General features: G+C 38.8%; 3 protein-coding genes across 4 annotated transcripts in view; 1 reads left to right on the plus strand and 2 right to left on the minus strand.

Annotated features, from left to right (window-relative positions):
* Nucleotides 1-9,622, minus strand: part of LOC131323166 (major pollen allergen Ole e 10-like) — a 76,887-nt gene extending 67,265 nt beyond the window's left edge. The window contains exon 1 of the mRNA XM_058354847.1: nucleotides 9,619-9,622. The gene's annotated coding sequence lies outside the window, so the exon portion shown is untranslated. The remainder of the gene's footprint in view (nucleotides 1-9,618) is intronic.
* Nucleotides 1,218-10,199, plus strand: LOC131323164 (probable sugar phosphate/phosphate translocator At3g17430). Of its 2 annotated transcripts, none has more exons than XM_058354841.1 (10): nucleotides 1,218-1,477; nucleotides 4,215-4,509; nucleotides 7,423-7,530; nucleotides 7,732-7,763; nucleotides 7,851-7,901; nucleotides 8,205-8,266; nucleotides 8,344-8,605; nucleotides 9,197-9,462; nucleotides 9,556-9,650; nucleotides 9,744-10,199. In XM_058354841.1, exons 2-10 carry the CDS (start codon nucleotides 4,303-4,305, stop codon nucleotides 9,906-9,908), a joined length of 1,248 nt encoding a protein of 415 aa, XP_058210824.1. In that variant the 5' UTR covers nucleotides 1,218-1,477; nucleotides 4,215-4,302; the 3' UTR covers nucleotides 9,909-10,199. The 2 variants fall into 2 exon arrangements, with proteins under 2 accessions (XP_058210824.1, XP_058210825.1); XM_058354842.1 differs by having other exon boundaries at nucleotides 1,238-1,477; nucleotides 8,344-8,395.
* A 2,684-nt stretch (nucleotides 10,200-12,883) lies between these two features.
* On the minus strand, nucleotides 12,884-23,241 carry LOC131322644 (novel plant SNARE 13-like). The gene is made up of 10 exons (XM_058354040.1): nucleotides 22,786-23,241; nucleotides 20,660-20,752; nucleotides 20,080-20,173; nucleotides 17,611-17,648; nucleotides 16,900-16,997; nucleotides 16,150-16,229; nucleotides 16,013-16,069; nucleotides 15,829-15,921; nucleotides 15,672-15,746; nucleotides 12,884-13,372 (listed from the first exon to the last, which is right to left on the minus strand). The coding sequence occupies exons 1-10, from the start codon at nucleotides 22,863-22,865 to the stop codon at nucleotides 13,268-13,270; spliced, it is 813 nt and encodes a 270-aa protein (XP_058210023.1). The 5' UTR covers nucleotides 22,866-23,241; the 3' UTR covers nucleotides 12,884-13,267.
* Nucleotides 23,242-24,159: the final 918 nt, after the last annotated feature.

Below are 24,159 nucleotides of genomic sequence, written 5' to 3' on the forward strand. Positions count from 1 at the left end.
AATTTGGTGCTTAAGATTTCGTGAACAAATTCTCAAGACAAACGGAGCCAAACTTGGTACTAAATTTTTTGTTGGGGAGATCATGGATGATTACCATAGACTCATCAATGGGGTAGAATTAAAGAATTGGAGGAGGAATATAAATATTGTCGTGTATTAGAGTTGTAGGAGATGTAAGTATTAGGATAGTGCTTTAGAGGGGAACGTGGGGGGAGAAGTGGGATCGAGGGGTTTTTTTTTTTTTTTAGTACAAAGGTCTAGTATTGAAAATCAAAAAGGTGCGACAGGTGTATTTTTGGAAGACACTTATGGGTAGGACACGTGAGATTTTGAAATACCAATTGATGTGTGAGCTTTTTTTATTTAAAAAATGTAAAAATCTAAAAAATTAAGAATAAATGTTTGGAGGTTTGACAGGCTCAAATACATTTCTATCGTATATAGATAGATAGATAGATTGGGACCCATTTCTATAACTCTATTGGGATTCATTGCTTCTCCTTCTCCTTATCCTTCTCTCTCGATTGTGTGAGCTTTTTTTATTTAAAAAATATAAAAATTTAAAAAATTAAGAATGGATGTTTAGAGATTTGAGAGGCTCAAATACATTTCTATAGTATATAGATAGATAGATAGATTGGGACCATTTCTATAACTCCATTGGGATTCATTGCTTCTCCTTCTCCTTATCCTTCTCTCTCGATTGTGTGAGCTTTTTTTATTTAAAAAATGTAAAAATCTAAAAAATTAAGAATGGATGTTTATAGATTTGAGAGGCTCAAATACATTTCTATAGTATATAGATAGGTAGATAGATTGGGACCATTTCTATAACTCCATTGGGATTCATTGCTTCTCCTTTTCCTTCTCCTTCTCTCTTGTTTGTGTGAGTTTTTTTTATTTAAAAAATGTAAAAATCTAAAAAATTAAGAATGGATGTTTAGAGATTTGAGAGGCTCAATTTCTATAGTATATAGATAGATAGATAGATTGAGACCATTTCTATAACTCCATTAGGATTCATTGCTTCTCCTTCTTCTTATCCTTCTCTCGATTGTGTGAGCCTTTTTTATTTAAAAAATGTAAAAATCTAAAAAAATAAGAATGGATGTTTAAAGATTTGAGAGGCTCAAATACATTTCTATATCTATATCTCTATATCTATAGTATATAAATAGACAGATAGATAGAATGGGACCCATTTCTATAACCCCATTGGATTCATTGCTTCTCTCTCTCCAGACTCCAGAGATCTATTTATTCATCTCGATTCCTTACTCAAAGCCCCATTCACTACTTCTACTTCTCACTGCCTTCAACCTCAACAAACGCTGTTTTCTTCTCTCAACGCCATTCTCTCTCTCTCTCTCTGCGACCTATTGACTTCCTTCCTTCCCCCTTCTCACTCTTTAATCGGCGCTAAAAAAGTTTCGACATCTCTGATTCCAAGGAACTTGTTTCAACATCGATCTTTCAGGTAAAACCACTGTCAAAATGATATCTTGTTTGAAATTTGCTAGATTTTTCTCGTCGCTCTTCTTGCCCCTCTCATGTTAGATCGGGTTCTGCCACTGCTAGTTTACCGCTTCTTTTCAATCTGTTTCAGATTACTTCCTTTCTTTCTCACTTTTAGTGGATCTGATTCTAAATCTATGATATGGGAATCTTTGGCTGTATAATCTGTATCTAAACGCGTTCGTCTAATCAACTCGAACACCCTTTATCTGGATTACTTACCTGGCGAAGTTACACGGATGCCTTTTCTCTTGAAAAATGCAACTGCATTGGAATGTAGATAAAAATAAACTATTCTCTGACTTTGTATAGACGCAAAATGATACCCAAACTAATAATTCTGCCAGCAAGATACAACAACAGTGGCAATGTCTTGGCGATAAAGTCTTTACTGTTAATTTGTTTCTTGTTCCCAAGCTTTTACTAATGATGCAGGATCGTATCGTCCAGTTTGTCATCGCGATTGATTGCATGAGGGTTCATGGAAGAAAACTGAGAAAAATAAGAGAAGATATCCAACCACACACGACTTGAGGACAAGATGGTTTTGTGTCTGACACCTTTAGCACTTGCTATTCTTGACTTCCTACTTGGAACAAAGCTGATTCCTGTCTCGTTTCTCAACAATGGATTATGGACGGTATTGGCAAAGACACATTGTTCATAGGCACTAGCTGGGTGGCATTTGAATCTCTAGTTCTCACTCGAGACAAGAAAGCTGATCCCTCTCTCTCTCTCTCTCTCTCTCTTCTCATTTGAATCTCTAGTTCTCACTTGTAAATTTTTCTAAATCTGAGACTTGTGTCTGGTCTTTACAAAAAGGCTAATCCCAAAAGGTTTTGGTGCAGTGGTTGATTTCTAAATCTCAGTGCTTGCCCAACATTCGGTCGCGATCTTGTTTGGCCCCCTGCCCACTCAAACCCTTCCCAATGTCCTTCATAGCTTGTCTAAAGTCCTTACCACAGGACGGTTCCACCATACCATACCCTTTGAACAGTGCTGCAACTGCAGCTTGGAATAGGAGGTAGCTTGAGACTTTATCCACCCATATGTCCTTAGTTCCAGTTTCTCCTCTCTTCTTTCTGACTTTTGCTGTCCGGGCCATAGAAGGCCTGTTTGAGCTTGTTGAAATCTCATCCTGGAATACAAAATAAAAGGCACAGGTTGAATGAGAGAGAGAGAGAGAGAACAAAATGCGTACAGCAGATTGAAATGAGAGCGAGGCAGAGAATACACACGCAACACCCGGAAAATATACGAGACGAGAAATCGTCCGCTGAGATTTAGAAATCAACCACTGCACCAAAACCTTTTGAGATTAGCTTTTTTGAAAAGACAAGCCCCAGATTTAGAAAAATTTACGAGTGAGAAGTAGAGATTCAAATGAGAAGAGAGAGATAGGGATCAGCTTTATTGTCTAGTATATTTTCTAGGCTTTCTTGTCTCGAACAATGTTAGCTGTAAGTTGGATACATTAGAAGGATTATACTTTTCGGAGGCAGCAGCTTACCCAAGGTGCCATTGCCAAGCAGGCGATCCCTGTCCCGTTTCTCAACAACGGTACTGTATGGAATTCTAGAGGACAACAATGCTTAAGGGCGAGCTTTACTTTATGCAGCTCTTTTGTAGGTTCTTTGTCCTAGGCCTGCTGCTGTCAATGATTTTGGGAAAGTCGAAATCAATAGTAACAAGAAAAGATTGAAATTGTAAAACATGTACCCAAGCGCATGTATGGTTAACCAATTTGTCTCTGTACTTGAAGTGTGAATCAATCAAAACCATTGCTTCTGGAATTTAAGTTCACTTGACCTTTTGGTTTGATTTATGTTGCCACAAGGGCGAAGACACAAAGGGGCCAAGGTTGGCCATGGCACCCCCTCTTCGTGAAATGCCCGCAGTGCATCATAGACGATTGAAGCAAAAAAGGATTTGTATTTTGTACCAAAAATGGCTCGTTTCTGTTTTGAGTAGGAAACAACCTTTGGGCGCTGCTAAATAAACTGCTTAGTACCACTCTAGGACAGACTCATTTCTCCTTGAGCTTCTTTCATTCTTCAGTCTTTCATTTGTTTCTTTATATTTTGTTTCTCACATGTTGTCCTTTTGACACAATCGGTATTAAGTAGGTTATTATTCTCCACTAAGGCTATTGAATGGGTCCTTCATTTGTTGGACAAATATATATGTAAGCATATACTTCAAGTTGGCTCTTATTCTCCACGAAGGCTATTGAATGGGTCATTGATTGGTTATAGTGTTATACAAATACTTGTGAAAGGAAATACACATGCTTTAATTGCATCATCACTCTATCTAGTGCACGACAACTAAGAGAAACGAACATCAATTCTGTGCTAAAGCAAAAGAAATTTAATTTAATTTTTCTCTAGACATGTTTTTTGGCTCCCCTAATAGGAAATCCTGGCTTTGTCCTTGTGTTGCCACCTCCTAGGTACTTCTTAGCAACCTCTGGAAGAAGAAGTTGATATTTTATTATTCCGGAATCTTCTGATTGAATTTTCATTTAGATTTTATATGGTTTTCTTTCTTGTTTTATTTCTTCTTTCTCATCACGGATATGGGTCTGAAATTATCCAGCGGCTTTGCTCTATGCTGTGCTTTATATTCTCAGTTAATAGGTTACCTTTGTAATTTATCTCATCAAGTTACTCAAGCATTTTCGTTTGTGACCATTGCAGGTTATCAGAAGTCTGGTAGCAGTTGCTTAAATTGATCAATACAAAAAATCATCAGCAGCCCAGAGATGATATCCGCCCTGGGTTCAGAATGTTGTACCAAACCTCTGGCCAGATATGCTGTGAATCATATATTTTGCTAGGCAGAAGACTCAAATTGTTTAGAGCCAAGGATAGAGTAGTATCAGCTTGTGGAGGAAAAAAGGACGGAAAAATGATCAATAAATCACTTCTCTTGACCTACCTGTACTTACTAATATACATCACGCTTTCATCGGGAGTTATATTATACAACAAGGTAATGCTCCTTAATATCCTGGAATTGTCTAGTCAACATCTTCACCTATTTTTTTCATTTTTTCGGTTTGGTATGTCTCAACGAATTTACTCACATCAACCCATGGATTTCTATTTCGACCATTGGATGGGTACACTTAACCATCAAATTGCATGGAGGACGATTTTTTCCCCACTTACTGTTTCTTATACAGGCAATACAGCTTTCGAAACTGTTAAGTAGATCGCATCTATTCTAATTACATAGGAGTATAGGACCATACTGTTCTAAGTCGTCTCTTTCTACCAGTAGTACATAAACCATAGCTGCCCATAAGACTGTACTTCATGTCTGTCTTCTCCTCCTCCAATTTTCACCCTTTCTATCTACTGTTCAGAGTCATCTCTTCTGTTAAAAAGACCCCAACAATTTCCTCTAAGGTTGCAGTAGTACTTGAGAGACCACTTTACAGATGTTAGTAACAGGATAAGATTTAGGGCAAAGTACGGATTACTTCCTTATAGTTTGGCCCTTTGGCAGATGACCTCCCTGAATTTTATTAATGATCAGTTTGCCTCCTCATGGTTTTGGAGTAAATTGCAACTCTAACTCCGTTAATAGAAAATGTTAAATGACTCTAGTACCCTTGTACTTTTGTTTTTTTTTAATAATCTACTTCTCTATCGCTGTCTTCTCTTTCCTCTCTCTCACCCCCAAGAAGAAGAAGAAGGTGATCTCTAAACTTCACTACCAAATCTGAACAAAACCAGGTCCCCACCCTCCCACTTTCCCAAATTCACTTTCTTCTCCTCTCCCCATCAAAATCCAAACCTACAAAACCTCCGCTAATTACAGAAAACTAAAACCAATTGCTAGGGGGGCATAGTGATGAAATTCATATTGACTACTTTGGGGATTCTGGTGGCATAAAATCCCTCTGATCTATTATGGAAAACTGGATTGGAAGTTTGGAACTTGTATCAAACAGGTGGTGGGCTAAAACCAATTGCTCTTCTCTGAAAAACAACCCAAATTTTCTCCCGTCCCCAGAATGGAAAAGACACAAACCAAGAATCAAGAAATTCCTCAAACCCACCTATGGATATTTCCGTGGGCAGTCACGTTGAAATCTGCAGCAATGATTACGGGTTTCTGGGTTCCTAATACATGGCCAAAGTAATAAAGAGTGTACAAAGAAATTTTTTGGATCGCATACACAACCCTTTTAGCAAATAAGCAGGGGCCATTGAAGGAGATGGTTCAAGCTTTTGATTTGAGGCCACTCCCTCCACAGATTAAGCTTCCAGTTTCGATGTGTTGGACAAGGTGGACAATGGGGCCAGAGAGGGTAGTGTTGTTTGTGAGGATATTGTTGGGGAAGATGATGGAGAAGGATAATATGCCTTTATTTAATTACTTTTTTCATTTTCAGTCTCATATTGGACGTGTGTTTTACACTCCCGTCAGTTTGGATGGATAATTTCACTGTAGCACTTTACTCCAAAACCATGAGGAGGCAAACTGCTCATTAATAAAACTTAGGGAGGTCATTTGCCAAATGCTCAAACCATGGGGAGGTAATCCGTACTTTGCCCTAAGATTTAATTCAAGACATGAACCATAGAGATGAACACCCATCGCTTTCTTCTATTGGTTGTGCTTGTATTAGATTGCTAATCAAAAATCTGAAACAAGGTATGATTGGCTCATGTTAGCCTTGCCTACGAACCAAGTCAGGTGTAATAAAGCTTGCAATGAACCTGAGAACTCAAGAAGGTCTTAGGACAATCAATAACAAAATTCCTTCCTGCTTTTCTAGACCATGGGCTTACCTTCTCCCTTGGATGGATTAGTGATGCAGCGAAGCCTCCTTTTACGAAACTATTTGCAAAAAGAGATCACGAATTTGCTTATGTTAAAGATTCTCTCTTTGAAACATAAACACAAATGGGTATGAACTAGAGGTACTCCCTCTTTGAACACAAAATAATGAGAAAACTCTCAATTTTTCTTTAATTCAATAAACAACTCCCTTAGCTCTGAGGCTTACAACTCAATTTATAATAAACTAGAAATACTAAAAAGGAAACCTAAATAAGGAAAAACAAAATCTACGTCTTAGAGAGCAAGAAAACAATAAAGAGGAAATAGAATCAACCTAATTAAGAAAACCCAGTATCCTAGGCAATTTATGCTAAAACGGAAAGATTCCTAGTAAAATACTAATTGCAAAATAATAAACTAAAAGTCCTATATTTCTTAAATAATTAAAATATCAGCCTGCATTCATGAGCATATGTAATTGTATTCATTTGTCAGGGTTCCATGTATGAGGAGAGCATTTCTCAATTCTCGGTAGGTTCTATGCCACTATGCAATTGATATATATCTTTCTAATATTTCACAAGGCATAAATTTCAGAGGCATCCATAAATGCGAGGATGCTCTCGATTACATTGGTTTTACACTCATGACTTCAACATCAAGGTCAAACTTTATTTTTTCTTGATAATACACAAGTCCACATAAATAGCTCAGTTAAGTTTCGTTGTCTCATTCCTAAAAAAGAACAACTGTTTCTGGGATCTTAATTTCCTGTTTCTGTTTGAAACTCTAATTGTCATATCTTTGTACCTCAGAAACGGTGTGGCTTGAAGCTTCAGATTATTGCTATGCCCTAATACTCAGCTATTTCTGCTTTAAAGCAGTGTATTTGCATGCTCCACAAGTGTGAAACCTCAAAGTCTGCTCATTACAGGCCTGTTGTTTCATACCCTCCTAGGTGCATTTCATGTTGCTCCTCCGAAAACTGTGGGACCTTGATTTGGTGTCTTATTGTATGGTTGTTTAACTAGTTAAGTTGAACTGAACTGTACTCCCTCCATCTTTTGTTAGAGATGTGTATTATTTTGCTTTGGATATATGTATTTGCAGTGGGTTCTCTCTCCAAAGTACTTCAATTTTCCGTTTCCTATAACGCTGACCATGATTCATATGGGATTTTCTGGAGCAGTAGCATTCTTGCTTGTTCGTGTTTTCAAGGTATGGCTTCTGGCATACATTTAGCAAATTGACTTACTTGTATGCTCTCTATTTAAAATCTGGGATTATCGGTTAATTTTTTCACAATCACCCTTTAGAACTTAATGATTACGTTTCTACTTCTTATATTATCGATGTGATTTTCAAATTATTCGTGTTATGAGGTTAGATTATTATATCGTTTTTCTGATTTCCCTGCAGGTTGTATCTCCTGTTAAAATGACATTTGAGATGTAAGGGTTCTTGTTTCGTGTTATAAGCTATCTACTTCTTGTTCCTGTCTTGAATATGTGTTTATTCTTCTTATTGGGTGATGCCAGATATTCGACGTGCGTGATTCCCATAAGCGCCTTCTTTGCTTCAAGTTTGTGGTAAGCATTTAAGTGGTGACGATTATTTGGTGGATTGTAACAGTATTTGATAGTTTTTTTCCTATTGGAGGCAAGTATGAGGAAATGTGTTTCTGGGTGGTGCCCAGTCACATATTAGAAAAGGCTACACCTTTGACATTTAACGCATGCAAATGTGTGTGAATGATTTTGCTTTGTATGAATTACTTCCATTAGCATGCAGTGCCTTGTGAGCCTGCGATGGCCATGTTTTTGTACTTGTATTCTACTTTGTTGGTACTGTCTTTTAATAAGAACAATTGTGCATTTCCTTTCTTTTCACAGGTTTGGCAACACTGCATACTTGCACATCTCTGTGGCCTTCATCCAGATGCTCAAAGCCCTAAGTATGTGAAAATTAATTTCTCAACCTCCTAACTGTGCCTTACAAAAACCTGATTACGTTTGATATTCTTGATTTCAGTGCCAGTGGCAACATTTCTCATGGCTGTTTTATGCGGCACTGACAAATTAAGGTGGGATGTGTTCTCCAACATGTTGCTGGTCAGTGTCGGAGTTGTCGTTTCCTCATACGGGGAAATACATTTTAATGTAGTGGGTACAGTTTACCAGGTTACAGGCATCTTTGCAGAAGCTCTTAGGCTTGTTTTGACTCAAGTCCTCCTGCAAAAGAAGGGCTTGACTCTGAATCCTATTACCAGCTTATATTACATAGCTCCCTGCAGGTATCCGATTGTATGCTTTTGGACATTTTTTTGGATATGAATAGGGAGTGAAGTGTCACTCTATTGTTTAACCAATTTTTTAATAACTTGTTGGAAGATTGAACCACTATGTAAAGAACTAAAGATTAAATTTGATGTCCCAAAATTGTTGTTTGTAGGCTTCTGGTGGTTCAAGGCTATAAGCATTCTCTCATTGCAAGTTTCACTGAAAAAAAAACATTGTTTCCTTGCCCATTAAGCTGTTGACAATTGCGTAAATTAGTGATTGTTTTATATATACCCACTACATTAACTAGATCAATGAACCGATTTTCAACTACTTTCAATAAATCAGTACAAGGTTGCTGATGCTCTTTCATTGTACTTCGAATCAGTCGAGTGTCTTCTTTCTTATTACTTGAATAGCTTTGGAGTATTGAATTTAAGTTGATACAAAACAATCTGTAAAAGCTCTGCCATGTTCTTTTTCTTAGCCTAAAGTCTATATGCTACATGCAAGCAGTTTTTCACTCTACCTAGTCTGCATCCTTAAGCGCATTTACAGTTTTTGAGTTGTTTGCTTTCTCATAGTTTCTGTTTGGACCTGTGCAGTTTCATGTTTCTGTTTGTACCTTGGTATTTCCTGGAGAAGCCTGGGATGGAGGTTTCACAGATCCAGTTCAATTTCTGGATCTTTTTCTCCAATGCTATTTGTGCATTAGCATTGAACTTCTCTATTTTCTTAGTAATCGGTAGAACTGGAGCAGTTACCATTCGAGTTGCTGGTGTTCTGAAAGATTGGATACTGATAGCCCTTTCAACTGTTGTGTTTCCTGAGTCGACCATTACTGGGCTGAATATTATTGGCTATGCGATTGGTATATATTTTAATACGAACAAAGTACTGCAGAAAAATATTTATGGCCATCACTTTTTTGAACGGCTTAACATTTGGTTTCTGTTTGCTGCAGCACTATGTGGTGTTGTGATGTACAACTACTTGAAGGTGAAGGACGTTCGTGCTTCTCAACTTGCCCCTGATAGTCTCCCAGAAAGAATTGCGAAGGCTAGTTTTTGTTTCGTTTCTCTGCAGCAGCTGATTTTGACCCTTGAGCTCTGTTTGAATGCTGGTTTTTCATTTTATTATTGTTAAATGCAGGACTGGATGTTGGAGAAGAAATTGTCTGACCTACTGACACCAGATAGTAGCGATGGAGTCACTAGTTCTGCCTCTGAGTTGAAACTAGATGAAGAGGCACCTCTAATTCCTTCATCAAGACTATCATATATTGGACGTTCACAGCTTGGCGGGCAAGGTTCATAACTGCAAAGGACTGCATGTAGATAAACATCAGGGAAACATTTAGTTGTTAAGTCAAAAGCAAGAGGAAGAGAGAAAGCACGCTTAAGCGTATACTATACAGCTATTAGATTGCGTAGAAATTCATTTGTTGCGGGAAATATAGCTTGTCATACAAAAGCTGGGGCATTAAACAAACATGAATGTGTCTTATGGATTGTAGTTTTGTGTGACATGCCAACCATAATGTTACTCGGAGCTCTTAATTCTTACACCAAATTCAGATATAATTTTTATGCTAATTTACTTGCTTTATTCCCTGATTTTATTATTTTGACGGAATATTTTGAGTTTAAAATGCCTTTGTCATTAGTAGTTGCTATTAATCAGAGTCAGGTGCGTATCCAAAGTTGCAGACTTGCAGTTGAGCACACCTACATGTCAAACCGAATCCTGGAAAACTGGAGAAGACAATTCTGTTCTTCAACAGAGAATTGGAGTTGCAGGAAGTACTTTAGTTTCTAACCATTTCTGGTATACATACTGAGGCAAGAAGTGATACTAACATGAGAGAGAGAGAGAGAGAGAGAGAGAGAGAGAGAGTTGGTAGACTAGAAGAAATTAGAAAACAAATGCAGTTGGCCCCACGGTTTCATCTATCACCATGACAAATCTATTAGAATGCTTTGTAACTGTGGGCACACGCTCCAAAATTTTCAATTTTGTTATTTTAAAATATCGGGTGCGGCCCTCTTTGAAAAGCGCGGCGAAACGCTTCGATTCAGAGTCGTCATTCGAGTTTTAGCGGTGAAAACACCCAAGGAACCGAACTCGAAAACGTTTGTTACGTTCATTTGATTTTTGAAAAGGTGTAGACTGGTCCGTCGTCACCTTCGATATCTGAGGTTCGGGAGCCAGATTACGAGAGGGGAAGGGTTTTATGGCACCCCTCTCGCCCAATTCGGAGATCGGTCTCTACTCGGGCATTTCGTAAAACGTTTGCATTTTTCTCTCATTAATCATTTTTAACCACTTAGGGAAGGGGAGCAGTTAATGGGGGGTTAAAGGTGTAACAAGTTGCAATTTATGTGACAAAATGCTTATGGATGATTTGCTTGTAATAATAAACATAGATTGAGAACAAGCACTGAGCAAACCGAATAAGTTGAAGTACGCTGCCCTGAAGGTATGTGAGCAGGCTTCGCACCAGCATGCACTGGCCGAACCAGTGCATGCTGATACGACCTGCGCACGCCACAACCCAACTGGCGTACTCCACTTACCTAGTTTCTCGGTCTTTGTTTGCAATCCTCTGGGCTCTGGAAAGGGACCAGCGCACACCCAGGACAAACCACGCAGTTAATAGAGTAGAATCCATATAGTTACAGACAAATGAGATGGTTTCAAGCCATGAAGAACAACAGAATACCCCAAAAACAGTGTGGGGATGCAAAAGAGGCCAAGACTAACCTACTATGCAAGGCCAGCCACTGGATTTTGGGACAAATTGCCGTACGCCAGTCATAGACGGCCGTACGCCAATTACTTTCAGTTACCCAGTGCTTGGCTTTGCATCATCTGAGTTCTGGAATATGACTAGAAGGATCCCAGAGGCCTTTTGAACAAATAAGGAGTAAGCATTAGCTACTACAGCTAAGCAGTTCTAAATATACAGAAAGCAGTAACCTGGTTTTTTTAGCATGCTAAGGTGATTGACATAAATGTAAGTTTACAGAAATGATGATCAATGATCCCCATGCCAGTAGTGCACGTACTGCCATGACTGGCGTACGGCATGATTATACTGGCGTGCGCCATGTTTGATCTCACACGATTGTTATATTTTACCAGTCTAAGGCCAAGACTAGTATTGGTTACTAGCCTGGACTTTACTGGTTCCCCTCAGGAGTTGAAAACAGAAAGAAACACAAAGATGGTATACCTTTGGTTGGGATGAAAGGATGACTTGAGCTTTGATTTGGGGAGATGGAGAGTGACAATGTGAGGGATGGATCAGTGGAGTGTGACTGAAAGGCCCCTTTGCTTCCTCTTTCAATGGAGGAGAAGAGAGAGAGAGAGGAGGAGGAGGAAAAGGGCTTTGGTCTCTTTTTGTGGTTAACCCCTTGCAAATGAATGCAAGGGGGGTATTTATAGAGGAGAGAGGGACTGAGATCAATTGAGTTAAGGCCTGGTTTGACTGGTTGGGTTAAGAGAGAGAGCCTCCCATGCATTAAATGCATGAGACTTGGCTTGATGGAGGGTGTAGGAGAGAGGGGGAACGTCCCTGCCGAATGTAATCATCAGGGAGACTGTAGCCGACGTCAGGGTGGCACAAAAGTCTCGTCCATGTGGCTGAATAAAGTTGATTTGACTGGGTTCGACTGGCGTGCGCCATGTATTGACTAGCGTGCGCCAGTGATAACTGAGTCAACGGTCGATGACCAACACGTAGCAGTTAACTGGCGTACGTTAGCACAGTACTGGCGTAAGCCAGTTTGGGCTTTGCTGGGGCCGTTTGGTTCTGGCTTGAAGGATTTGAAATGGATTTTGAATGAAGTTCGAAATGCTCAAAGCTCAAACACATCATCGTCCTCAGATTGTTCTCGACCTTTAGTCATCATTGGGGCAACAAAGACCGCAAAATGGCATTATCTGGATGGTCCAGAATTGGGTGTCTACAGTAACCTGATAGAGAATTGCACAAACAAGAAGCAATAACAGTGTACTCCACGCAAATGGAAAATCATTGCGTAAGCAGCACCCCATGGAAAAGGTGGAAAAAGCTCCAAATAAATTGGACTTCCGCCCAAATTTTGAAAAGGATCCATTGGGAAGATGGCATGAGCATTAAAACATGTTGCTTCGTAAAATAGTGTGGCATCGTCCCAGTAAAGTGCACTTGTTGAGCCACCATGTACAGGTAAGAAGCTAATTATAAAGGAAGCAATTGCGCTGGCCAGTGATAGACGTGGCAGGACTGCATGTCACTAGAACCATACTAACATTCATCAATCACAAATTTCTATTTCAATGAGTTTTGTTCACACCATCATGAGTTCCACAATAGAATTCACAGCATATTACTATCTTCCTGTGCATTACAACAGCCTCACAATGTTTACAGAAAGAACAGTCTCAGGGCCCCCGCCCCCCCCCCCCCCCCCCCCCCCCGCCAAAAAAAAAAAAAAATGCAAAAAGAGCAAATGTAAAAACAAGCCTCACATACGATTTACACATAACGAAAATCACAAGGGTGATATGCACATCTCATGCAATAAAAGATTTTGACGTGAAAAACCGAGGCCCACAAATAGAATTACTTCCTTTTCCCTTCCTGTCTCTTCCCACACTGTGACTTCTGCACACCTCAGATGAAAATTTCACTAGAAACTTTCCCGACTTTTCAGATACAATAGTCTCCTTGTCGTGGGAGCTGGAGGAGCCAATCCGGGGATGTCCCTGATGCTTTTGTTGTTGGGATTCACAATCTAAAAAGTTAAGTGAACAGTTAGATGAACAATAGCGAACATACTTAACTCACCTTAATATAGGTATTGGTCCATGAATACGCAGGTAACATGCACTATGTTATGTGGATCCTTCAAAATGACTAAAATAGCTTTCTGAAACTCGACGAACAGATAAGGACATGGGGTCCGTTCCCAACATATTCAGCTGGGCATTCACTAAGCAAGCATATTTTGTAAATCGAGATTACTATGTAAGATGCGTGAAACTCCTTTATTTTACGTGAAATTCCCTAGGGCACTTCTTCTTTTTAACGGCATTCCCCAGGGAACTATGAAAAATAGTGTTTACAAAGTGGCTGGGCATTCACTAAGCAAGCATATTTTGTAAATCGAGTTTACTACGTAAGATGCGTGAAACTCCTTTATTTTACGTGAAATTTCCTAGGGCACTTCTTCTTCTTTTTTAATGCATTCCCCAGGGAACTATGAAAAATAGTGTTTACAAAGTGCTAGACTTTGTAAACACTATTTTTCAGAGAAAATAAAAGCTATGACAATTGGACACATACTCACCTGCACCGGTACCCAAGTTCATGTAATATAGAACACAGGAGGAATTAACTGTGGGAGAATGCAAAAGAGCTCTTAGAATGCCCTTTTTAGTCGAACCAAACAGAGTCTTAAGTTCCAATCAAATGGGTCGGCTACACAAATCCGATCCATTTAGCTTGGTCGAGGCATCAATATCCAAAAAACTTGGATCCTTCCAAACTACCACCTCTTATATCAATTTTTGTCTACCCCTCCCCTTAGTGATACCCTCAACCGTAGCCACATCAGTCCTCCTAACTACCGCATCGGTCAATCTACAATAGAGTCATAGACATCTCCAAACCACCAAAATCTATTTTCTCTCAACTTATCTTCTATCAGTGCTACCATATGATTCCACGAATGTTCTCATTTCTAATTCTATCTAACCATATGATTCCAGGAATGTTCTCATTTCTAATTCTATCTCTGAAAGTCTTAACACGCATCTATCTCAACATTCTCATTTCAACTACACTCATCTAACCAGCATGTTGTTTCTTAGTAGCCCAACAGGCCTTAAAGCATTAAGATAGTATTCTCTTTTCAAATTTGTGGGTATCTTGCAATTGCACAAAACTCCCGAAGCACTCCGCCACTTGTACACCATGTGTTATATCATCCCCAATCTCTCCATCCTTGCAAACAATTGAGCCTCCATGATTAAAAAGATTGCTTCTTAGAACTCCTCATTTTGGAGGGTCACTCTCCCACACTAGTATTTTGACGGGGGTTTTACGTGTAGCTCCTGTTTTGAACCCCTTCCTCCCGCACACTCCAGAAAAAAAAAAAAAAAAAACAGATGCACCATTAAGTATTTCTGGAATATTTTTTCAAAATTGCCCCCATAAAAGTGTCTAAATCACTAAAACCCTATAATAGGAAAGTGCACCCAAAAACCCTATGAAAGTGCCTAAACCTAAACCCTAGGGTACCCTATGAAAGTGTGTAAACCTAAACCCTAGGGTATCCAGAGAAAGTGTCTAAAACCATAAACCCTATGAAAGTGCCTAAATCACTAAAACCCTATAATAGGAAAGTGCACCCTAAAACCCTATGAAAGTAGGATGGGCACCCTCGTCCCTCGGGTAGGGTACCCTAGGGTTTAGGCACTTTCATAAGGTTCAGTGAATTTAGTGAATTTTAATAGTATTTGAAAGGTAAAAGGGTAATTTTATCATGGGGTTGTACTTGGAGGTAATTAAAAACTGAGTTCATCCTTAGTGGGAATTAAGTGCACTGTTTCTATCCTTCGAGTTAATTTTCTCTATTTTGACTACCCTAATGTAGTTTGTTCAAGTCTTACCAAATAGGGGCATGTTGGTCAATAACTACATTAAAAATGCATTCTCTTCCTATTCTTTCTTATTTAAACTCTTATTTAAACACACAATTTGGTTATTTACACACACAAAGAAGAGAGAACATCTCATAGGACCTACCAAAGATCAGAAGAGACCAAAGGACTTGCAAAAAATTCGCCCACCCAGAACCCATATTTCACCCCTTGCACGATCAAAAGCACACAGAATGCAACCTCCTGGTTCATTTTCATTCTCCTTTTCATTTTTTTGTAATACTTTCTAGGGATGTTAGCTAACAAATGAGGTAGTTACCCAAAAAATGAACAAAAGATACGCAGAAGAAAAGTTAACGGACCACTTTTTGCCAGGAGAGAAAGAAGATAGATAACTGAGGGCAACAAAGGAAAGAATGGAGACAATACCTTAACAATAATAATAGCAATCACACCACAGACAATGAGCAAGAGAAAAAGCATGATGCATTTATCCGTTGCCACCTGCAAAACATCTGCGATTTAGTATGTAACACAAGAACAAAATTGAAATAAGTTGGAAGTTATAGGCAAACAAATAGCCAACCTGCCTACCAATCTCCGTCACAAGCTGGGAGGCTTTCTTAATAGAAAAATGAATTGTATCCAGCTCATTTACTATTCGACCCATTTGATCAGTCTGTATACAGGCAGGATATCAGAGAAATTAATAACTGACCAAGAAGGAGAATGTTCAGCAGAAATGGGGATGGTAGGCGATGCATACTCACTTGACCCTTCAATGTAACAGCAGTTTGGGTTCCAACTTCAATCGTTTGTCCAACAACCTATGCGTCAACTCCACTTCAGAACACCATCAATGCCAAAACATGTAAGAAAATAACATGTTCTAAAGTAAACTGCTGACCTGTTTGGAGCGTTCAATTGCATGATCAGTTTCATCCATTGTCCTCATCCCAGCATTAACAAGCTCCTGATTCGACATTGCTACATGACAACATTAAGATGAGAAACTGTTTCGACTTTCAAGTTATCCTTTTTTTGGAGTAGGACATTCTAAGCTATATTATGTAAGAGATACAAAATATACAAACAAAGAAGGTAGACACTTCCATTAGAAAATGCCAAAATTTGGGAAAAGAATAGGTAGTGTTGTAGAAAAAATAAACTCTTTAAACTTTGAGGAAAGAGAAAATAAAAATCACTTAAAAGTTAAAACCAATCAGAAATTGAACAAAAGGAGAAACATAACTAAACACCGAGAAACACCAAAAACAATTACAGAAAATCCGCAAATGTTTACAATCAATAGTTATAATAGAATTGCAAAAGTCACATTGCGTCATATAAAAAGGTTTAATTTGAGAATGCTATCTGTTCTTATTGGCCCTATTGGGGGCCTCATTTCCCAAACACAAAAGGGTAAAAATTAGTTGAATTCAAAGCATTATGTTCTTAATGGCATATGATTCCTAAGCTAACATCCAAGAAGTTTCAATTTTAGGGAACCCAAGACGACCAATAAGTAGGAAATGAAGGAACAATCCGAAACTGATATCACAAGAGGGAATTTAATTGTAACAGACATGAGAATCTTGGTGGAAACTATATGTTATCCAAATAACATACACATACACGAAGATAGTTCTGATCTCACCTGATGCAACTTGAACGTTGTCATCAGCAGTAGGATCACTAGCGCCTCCTCCCATGTCGAAGAGTTCAACCCTCTTATTGCCAAGGCTGCTCATATACCTGCAGAGCCAACAAATTATCAAGTTGCAGAAGGCAAACACACTGAAGACAGAGCTCACAAGGACGTAAAATCCAAAACTCAGTAACAGATCAATCAATGACTCAATGCCAATAAGATAATTGAAGGAACGACCCCATCTAATAGATTTCACATCGTGATGCCTTGCTTTGTATTATGGTTCCGCTTCTTAATGGTTATTGTACAGGTGGTTTGCAAGCAAGGTGGACAAATATTGGTCCACACTAGTTTAATTGCCAGTCTTGTCACCAACAAATTTAGACTCGAGCACCCAATGAACAACCCTGTTTCTTATTTAATAATCAGCAATTTAGGCTGGAAAAAAAATACTAACTGTTTACCATGTGGTAGATGAGTTAGCAGCAAATCAACAGAATTGAAATATGCCAATACATGAGTATACTATGTTCAAAACAAAAGGAATTGGAGTTTATATGTCTTTGTTCCCTTAGCTAACATCAGGGCTGTGTAATAACTCCAACCCCACATTAACTTCTAAAACTTCATAATCAACCGTACAATAATTCAAAAACTATCACTGAACTGCAAAATCTTCGGATTTATAACAGAAAACTATTAATCAAATGAACTTACGTTTTCCTCAGGGTGACATAAGAATTCAACTCTTTGATCTGCGACATAAAAAAAGTACCAGAAACTAAGTTCAATTTCAAGCTAGTGAAGCATATAGGTGGAAACATAGTGATAGTGTGCATGCATGCATGCATGCATGTGTGTGTGTGTGTGTGTGTGTGTGAGAGAGAGAGAGAGAGAGTCCTCTTCGCTGATAAACCATGAGTCCCAGTGTTATCGATTATGCAGGCTATGGAGCAACTGTTTATATTAATGGATTACAATTGCTACTAAAGAATGTACCTTCAGAATCAGAACAAGGTTTTTACTTCTAAATGTCCAAGAGCCAAGAAAAAAATAGCTATCCGGTGGCAGTGATATCATATTATCAGTTACAGGTGACCCCAAAACAGATGATGGGAACTTACAAGTGAAATGCTTTAAAGCATAGATTCAATGCTTATGAAAGAAATGCCCAACACAACCGAATAGCAGAAATAAATTAGCAAAACATATCCCTGTCAAGTTGCTTAAAGTTAAGCAGCATTACATGTTTTACAAAGTTAAATCGGAGTTGAAGATATTCAAATACTGCAAATATAGATGTTAATGATAATCATATATACAGAATTTGAGTACGAAAATGAAACAGTACAGGATAGGTTTCAAAACAGTGGCAATCCAGAAGAGTTAAAAAAAAACATTCTAACAACATTTTCAGTCACTGGCAATCCAAGGGAGTTAGACATAGAGAAAAGCCTTCTCTGATTTTCTAGTCCCCACAAAATAAACCAAGTTTCCAAATCCTCCCTACCAACTATTACCTGTCAATTGCGTACCTATAATTGAACACAAATTTGAATGCTGCCCTTTCCGTCAACCTAATGACGGAAAATGCTGGCAGGATTTACTGTGGGCTAAAATGGAGATGACATGGGTTAGCTATCTCCATTGTGCCAAGTTGCCAATGCTCTAGTTTCACTCAAACCATTTACGGTTAATTCAACCTTTCATCACTAAACTATTCCACTTTTGTTTATTTTGTCCCTAAAATATCAACTGACCCAACGTGAACAAGAAAACGATGCCCCAACCATAGCTCTCCTCCCCCCCTTCACCTCCCACCTTCCCTTCCCTCCCGAGCCAATTCCTAAGCCCCATGCTATTGCCAATGTAAAGTCACCCATCTATTGTTGAGAAAATTAAGAAACCAAATCAGAGCCCGAAGAAAATAAAATTCACAAATGTACCAAGATCATCAAGCAAAATTACGGTGGAATTTTCATGGAATTTGCTGATATTTCACGAGAAACTGAAACTATAGTGCCAAAATAAGTCACTATAGTGCCAAAATAAGTCAGAAAAATGACGACATCGGACTCTACTATTCGCTTGCAATGGTCGAAATCGTAGATTCTTTTCTTTCATTTTCTCAGCTGCAAAATATAGATTCAGAGTATACAGAGCATTCAAAACACACTACCCTTCATCACCGACCACCATCTGCCAGTTTTGCCAATTTGCTAAGACCACTGCTGTTGGAGAAGACAAAATCAAGGTTGTTTTTTGTTGGTAAATATGGGTCCAAGACTCCAAGCTTTAGTTCCCAATTCCAAACCCATTCGGTCTACTTGAAATCAAACCAATTTTCCGCAAACAGAGTTCAATTCAAATACATTAGCACAGCACATTTCAAAATGAACAAACCCAAACGAATTTCATGGTTTCATTTTCCCAGTCTTTTCAAATCGAGCCTCAATTCCAAATTTACACCCTCCAAAATCAAAACCGATTTGGGTCGGTTGCATCAAGAAATATGGAGGGTGGATATAGTTTCCCAAATCTTCCAATAGGAGCATGTTGTCTTAGGGCTGTGGAGCAGAGATCGCCATGTAGATGAATGAGTTCAAAGTTGAGCAGCAGAAAACCCAATTTTGATTATTCACATGTGCCCACATCTGTATTGGTGTAGTTTTACATGTACATTTATATACATGTGTGTGTATTTTATATACTGTGGTGGTGAAGGGAAGTCTAATGTGGTGGGATTGTGGCACTAGGGTTAAAGGGAGGGGGGTCGGTGGCATTTTTTTGATGTTTGGCTTGCCGTTTCAAGGGTGGCGATGGTTCGTGAACCAACAACTTGTGGTGTGCCTCTGTCTAGTGCCATTGTGTAGCAGCATTACATCTCCACATGGACAATTAATCCCATGTCATCACCACAGAAGCCAACAGTAGAGACACATCAGAATTTTCCGTCATTTAGTTTACAAAAAGGGCAACATTGAAATCCATGATAAATTCGAAGGACACAATCGACAATTAAAATTTCGTAGGGATGGCTTTGATACTTAATGTATTTTGCAGGGACTAAAAAGCAAATACGCCTAGATAAAACATTTAACAACATTGTCAAAAGCATTGCGGAATGCCTATGTTGTCAAATAAAATTGAGTTACTTAGGAAACAAAATGCTTCCTACAAACTTACCATGGATTGCTTCTCATCATTCAGTTGCTTGTGAACCTCAGGAGGATTTCTTGTTTCCTCATCCTTTATCTCACGATCAAACTCTTTGAGTAACCTGAAAAAGAACATTGCAAATGTAAAATTGATCCATAAAATGCAACAAAACAGGAAATCTGAATAGTTGTCATCCAAGACGTATTAATTTTAAAAAAGAATAAACGGAAAAATACCGATTTCTTCCACTTCCTATAAGCAAGATTAATTCCCAAGGTTGTTCATTTTTACATTGGCAGAATTATAAGATGACTATTCTAAAAATCTAGATGCATTACTGTGCCAATGAACGAGTAGTCTTTATTGATATGATTCTAATTTCTAGAGACACTATCATTACGGAGTTCACAACTCATGATCCCGCAAGGGAGAGTTTGGTGCATTAATTACCTCGTGTTTAACTTCTCTTCCAAACCGAAAGTCGAAGTTTCGGTCCACAAGGAAAGGAATAAAAATCTACTATTGCATATTTGCTATTTCAGAACCAGTTTACGAATACAAGAACAAAAAGAGAGTAAAGAAAACAGCAGGTGATACAAAGCCATACCTTTTACATTCCCTCATTTTCCCTGCAAGTTCCTCCAGCTGTTTACTTTGTCTATTGGAGTCTTTGATCTTATCCAGCTTTTGAAAGCCATTTCTGTATACATATAGGAATGATCATCACAGCGTATCCATAACCTTTATAATCTATGAGAGCTATTTATGGTGAGATGAAGATGGATTACTAGTCCATGGTTAGATATCCAGACAAGTTCTGTGTAATGTGACGGATAACCATAGATGGTGCATGCTTATGCATAATACTGGTTGTGTGGGATGCGGCCATTGGCTTGTGTTCTAAGCTAGCTTGTATTTCTCTTAGTTATGAGGTAAATGTTACTTATTTTAAAAATGAAAACGATAAAATTTCTTTCATAAAGAAACATGGTGGTTGGTCCCCGACTCCCCATCATCCTAATCTTACCATCCTCTTTTACCTTCTTTTTTTTTTTTTTGAGCCTTGTATCTTCATAGTCATTACCACTCGCATATTGTCATGGCCAAAGCACATTAGATAGTAAATGCTGCATCTCAACAATGGACCCACAGCTGAATATTTAATACTGTTACTGGGATGGACAAAGGCTGGCATGGATCCAGTCGGGTTCACAATAAACCTTAAATTGCAAGGCAAAGATACAAACACAACCGTAATTTGGATGAACAATTTGGATGAACAATGAACGGACTTGAGTGTATCTGCCGATGGGGTGAGAAGAGCCCAATTCAATCCGAGATGACGAGATGTGGATGTGGATGGATTTAGAGATGCTCATCAGAAAATGACGGCAAGAACTGAAGAGTTGAAAAGCTTAGTTGGGCTGTTGCTAGAATCAAGAGAACCCGATTCAGATCAAGAAAGCAAAGTTTGGCTCCTAAAAGTTGACATGTACTAGACTCAGGGCACCCTGGAAGAAAACGTAAATTGAAAAGGAATCATTTATTGCTGCCATTGGACTCAGTGATGTTGGATATCGTGATGTTTTCTCTTGCGAAGCTATCTGCCTTTCCATGCAAAAACAGTACAGAATCTCATTCATAGATTCGAACACTTCCACTCATTCCAAACAAACTAAAGAACTAATACAAAAGGCTGGGGGGGAAAAACAAATAGAAGTCGGATAATCAAATGAGTACATTTGATCAGGATTATTGATAGTGCTAATTTTGGACAACACCCTGCCAGTTGAGATTGGATTAGTAGCACAACCTAGAGATTTCTGAGGCTATGGCAGAAAACATAACAACAAACAATGGAGTAAACCTCTCTCACCTCAAGCCGATAGCCGGGATAATACAGTTGAGATTTCTGAAGGGTTGGGAAACCTATCTCAAGTGAGTTGCTTATGGCTAGGGCTGTAATATATCCTCTTTTATTACCGTTTCAATTTTTTCTTACTTAGAAATACCGGCACCGCTTGCCTGCTCAAACTTCCACTATATTGATTACAGATAGAAATATAGGATAGCTAAGATACCACATCTGGGGCTGGTATTATCAACACTTCACGGTTTTAAGCACACTGTCAGGAAACACGAAATTTAGTAATTCTTTCACAAGGTGGCTCCATATTAACGAACATTATCTGTAGAATTTTCAACATTATCAAATGCAATTTGGGCTGCAATTTATCCAAATGATTAAATTGTCAGAGAAAGCTTGCGACAGCAATGATACACTCTCATCAATCTTGTTTCAAGACTAACTTACATAGCTAGAAGAACTTCTAATCCCCTAATTGGCTGTCTCAACCATGGAACTTACAAATCAAGATAGTCAAATAGGCATTAACATGGGAAACTTGATTTGTTTTTTCGTGGGTTTTTCTTTCCATCGCTTCTAAACGTGGGTAACATAACATCTGGAAAGAAAAAGGGAAACCATATATTCAAAACTTCAAAAATATCCTCCCTCATTGCAACCTCCATACAAACAAACAAAAAAGAGGGAACTAATCTCTAACCTTGAAAAACCCTTATCCAATGATTTCTGATCTCAGAATTGAAATAACACAAATTATATCAACCATTACCTCCTCCTGATTGTAGCCAAAACTGGGGTTGGGTGTGTATACAATTGTAGTATATAGATACATAGACAAGGGCAGAGAGAGATGGGGGGAAACATACGCGAGAGCTCGAAAGTTGTCACGAATTTCGCCGTGGATCTGCTCCAACTGGGGGCTCATTTGCAACTCCGTCTTCGCCATTCTCTCTCTCTCTCTCTCTCTCTCTCTCTCTCTCTCTCTCTCTCTCTCTCGATGTATTTTGTAGTTTATATCTGTTTCGGTCTCCTGCCGATCAGAAACCCACAATGAAATTCCTACCGGCAAATTAAAGTCACCAAAATTCCAACTTCACCGCATTGTTCCACTATAAACTATATTAAAACAAACAAAAAAAAAACCCAATAATACGTCCACTGCCCTCCTTGACAATGATTGATTGGTCCTCCAGACCCGAAGATGGAAAATGGAAAACCAACGGAAATAGACAGAGAGAGAAACAGAGAGTTTTAGGGTTCTCAACGCGGAAGCAAAAAGGGAGAGAGAGAGAGAGAATTGGGCCCCGGGGGTTGAATCGCTTTTAGTTACTAAAATAAGGGACTGGGGGGGGGGGGGGGGTGCTGTCCCTTCCAAGGGACAGCAGCGTGCTGTACTGAACGAGGGGCCGTTCCAGTTTCGCTTCAATGATCGGAAACGTTCCCTTCGTAGAGTTCGTCGAGTTGAACAAGCACATAAAAATCAGCTCGATTATATATCATTAAATGCCGAATCGAAACTTTTTCATTTTGAAAAGAATGGATCCGAAACACTGAATCAAATCTACTAGAACCTATTATTGAAAAGTTATATGTGTTTCAATCAAGCACTCAAAGATATCCGATCAAACTGATTTTTTGCATACTTGTTCAACTTGACGAGCTCTACGAAGTGAACGTTTCCGATTGTTGGAGCAAGATCAGAGTGGGACCCCCTAGGCCGGGATAGCATGCTGCTGTCCTTTCTAGGGATAGCACCCCCAGGTCCAATATAAGGAGGATGATTACAGGCGGGACGGATTCAGAAATATCATTTAGTGGGGTACCTTGTTAATCATAATAGCAAAAATTTATTTTTCTAGTTAACCATAATAAGATCGTTACATAATTAAGACATATAATATAAGAGTTAGGTTCCGGTGAGGGATCCCTTATTTTATTAAAATGCGGGACTCCCCTTCCCGATTGCATTTCGATGATCCGAGCCGCTCAAAGTTATCAGAACGTGATTTTAAGGGTCCCCGTGAGAAATCAGCAAAAAAATTGACCGGGAAGGGCTTCATCCGAGCAGTTTTCATTGAACGGTTCAAAAAAAAAACTGCTCGGATGATGCCCTTCCCGGTCATTTTTTTTTGCTGATTTCTCGCGGGGACCCTTAAAATTACGTTCTGCACACATTGAACGATTCGGATTTTCAAAATTTGATCGGAAAATGAAAGTCCCTCATTTTAACAAAATTTAAA

Source organism: Rhododendron vialii, chromosome 4a (assembly GCF_030253575.1).
Source record: "Rhododendron vialii isolate Sample 1 chromosome 4a, ASM3025357v1".
NCBI classification, from domain to species: domain Eukaryota; kingdom Viridiplantae; phylum Streptophyta; class Magnoliopsida; order Ericales; family Ericaceae; genus Rhododendron; species Rhododendron vialii.

Bases quoted from the DNA above. Each gene is read 5' to 3' on its own strand.
- LOC131323164 (XM_058354841.1), top strand. From the start codon at position 4,303: ATGTTGTACCAAACCTCTGGCCAGATATGCTGTGAATCATATATTTTG. The intron at 4,510-7,422 runs GTAATGCTCCTT...ATGTATTTGCAG, and splicing joins GAGTTATATTATACAACAAG to TGGGTTCTCTCTCCAAAGTA. The intron at 7,902-8,204 runs GTAAGCATTTAA...TTCTTTTCACAG, and splicing joins TTCTTTGCTTCAAGTTTGTG to GTTTGGCAACACTGCATACT.
- LOC131322644 (XM_058354040.1), bottom strand. From the start codon at position 22,865: ATGGCGAAGACGGAGTTGCAAATGAGCCCCCAGTTGGAGCAGATCCAC. The intron at 16,230-16,899 runs GTGAGATCAGAA...GTTGTCATGTAG, and splicing joins CAACGTTCAAGTTGCATCAG to CAATGTCGAATCAGGAGCTT. The intron at 13,373-15,671 runs GTATTGTCTCCA...TTAACTTTTTAG, and splicing joins TTGCTATTATTATTGTTAAG to ATTGTGAATCCCAACAACAA.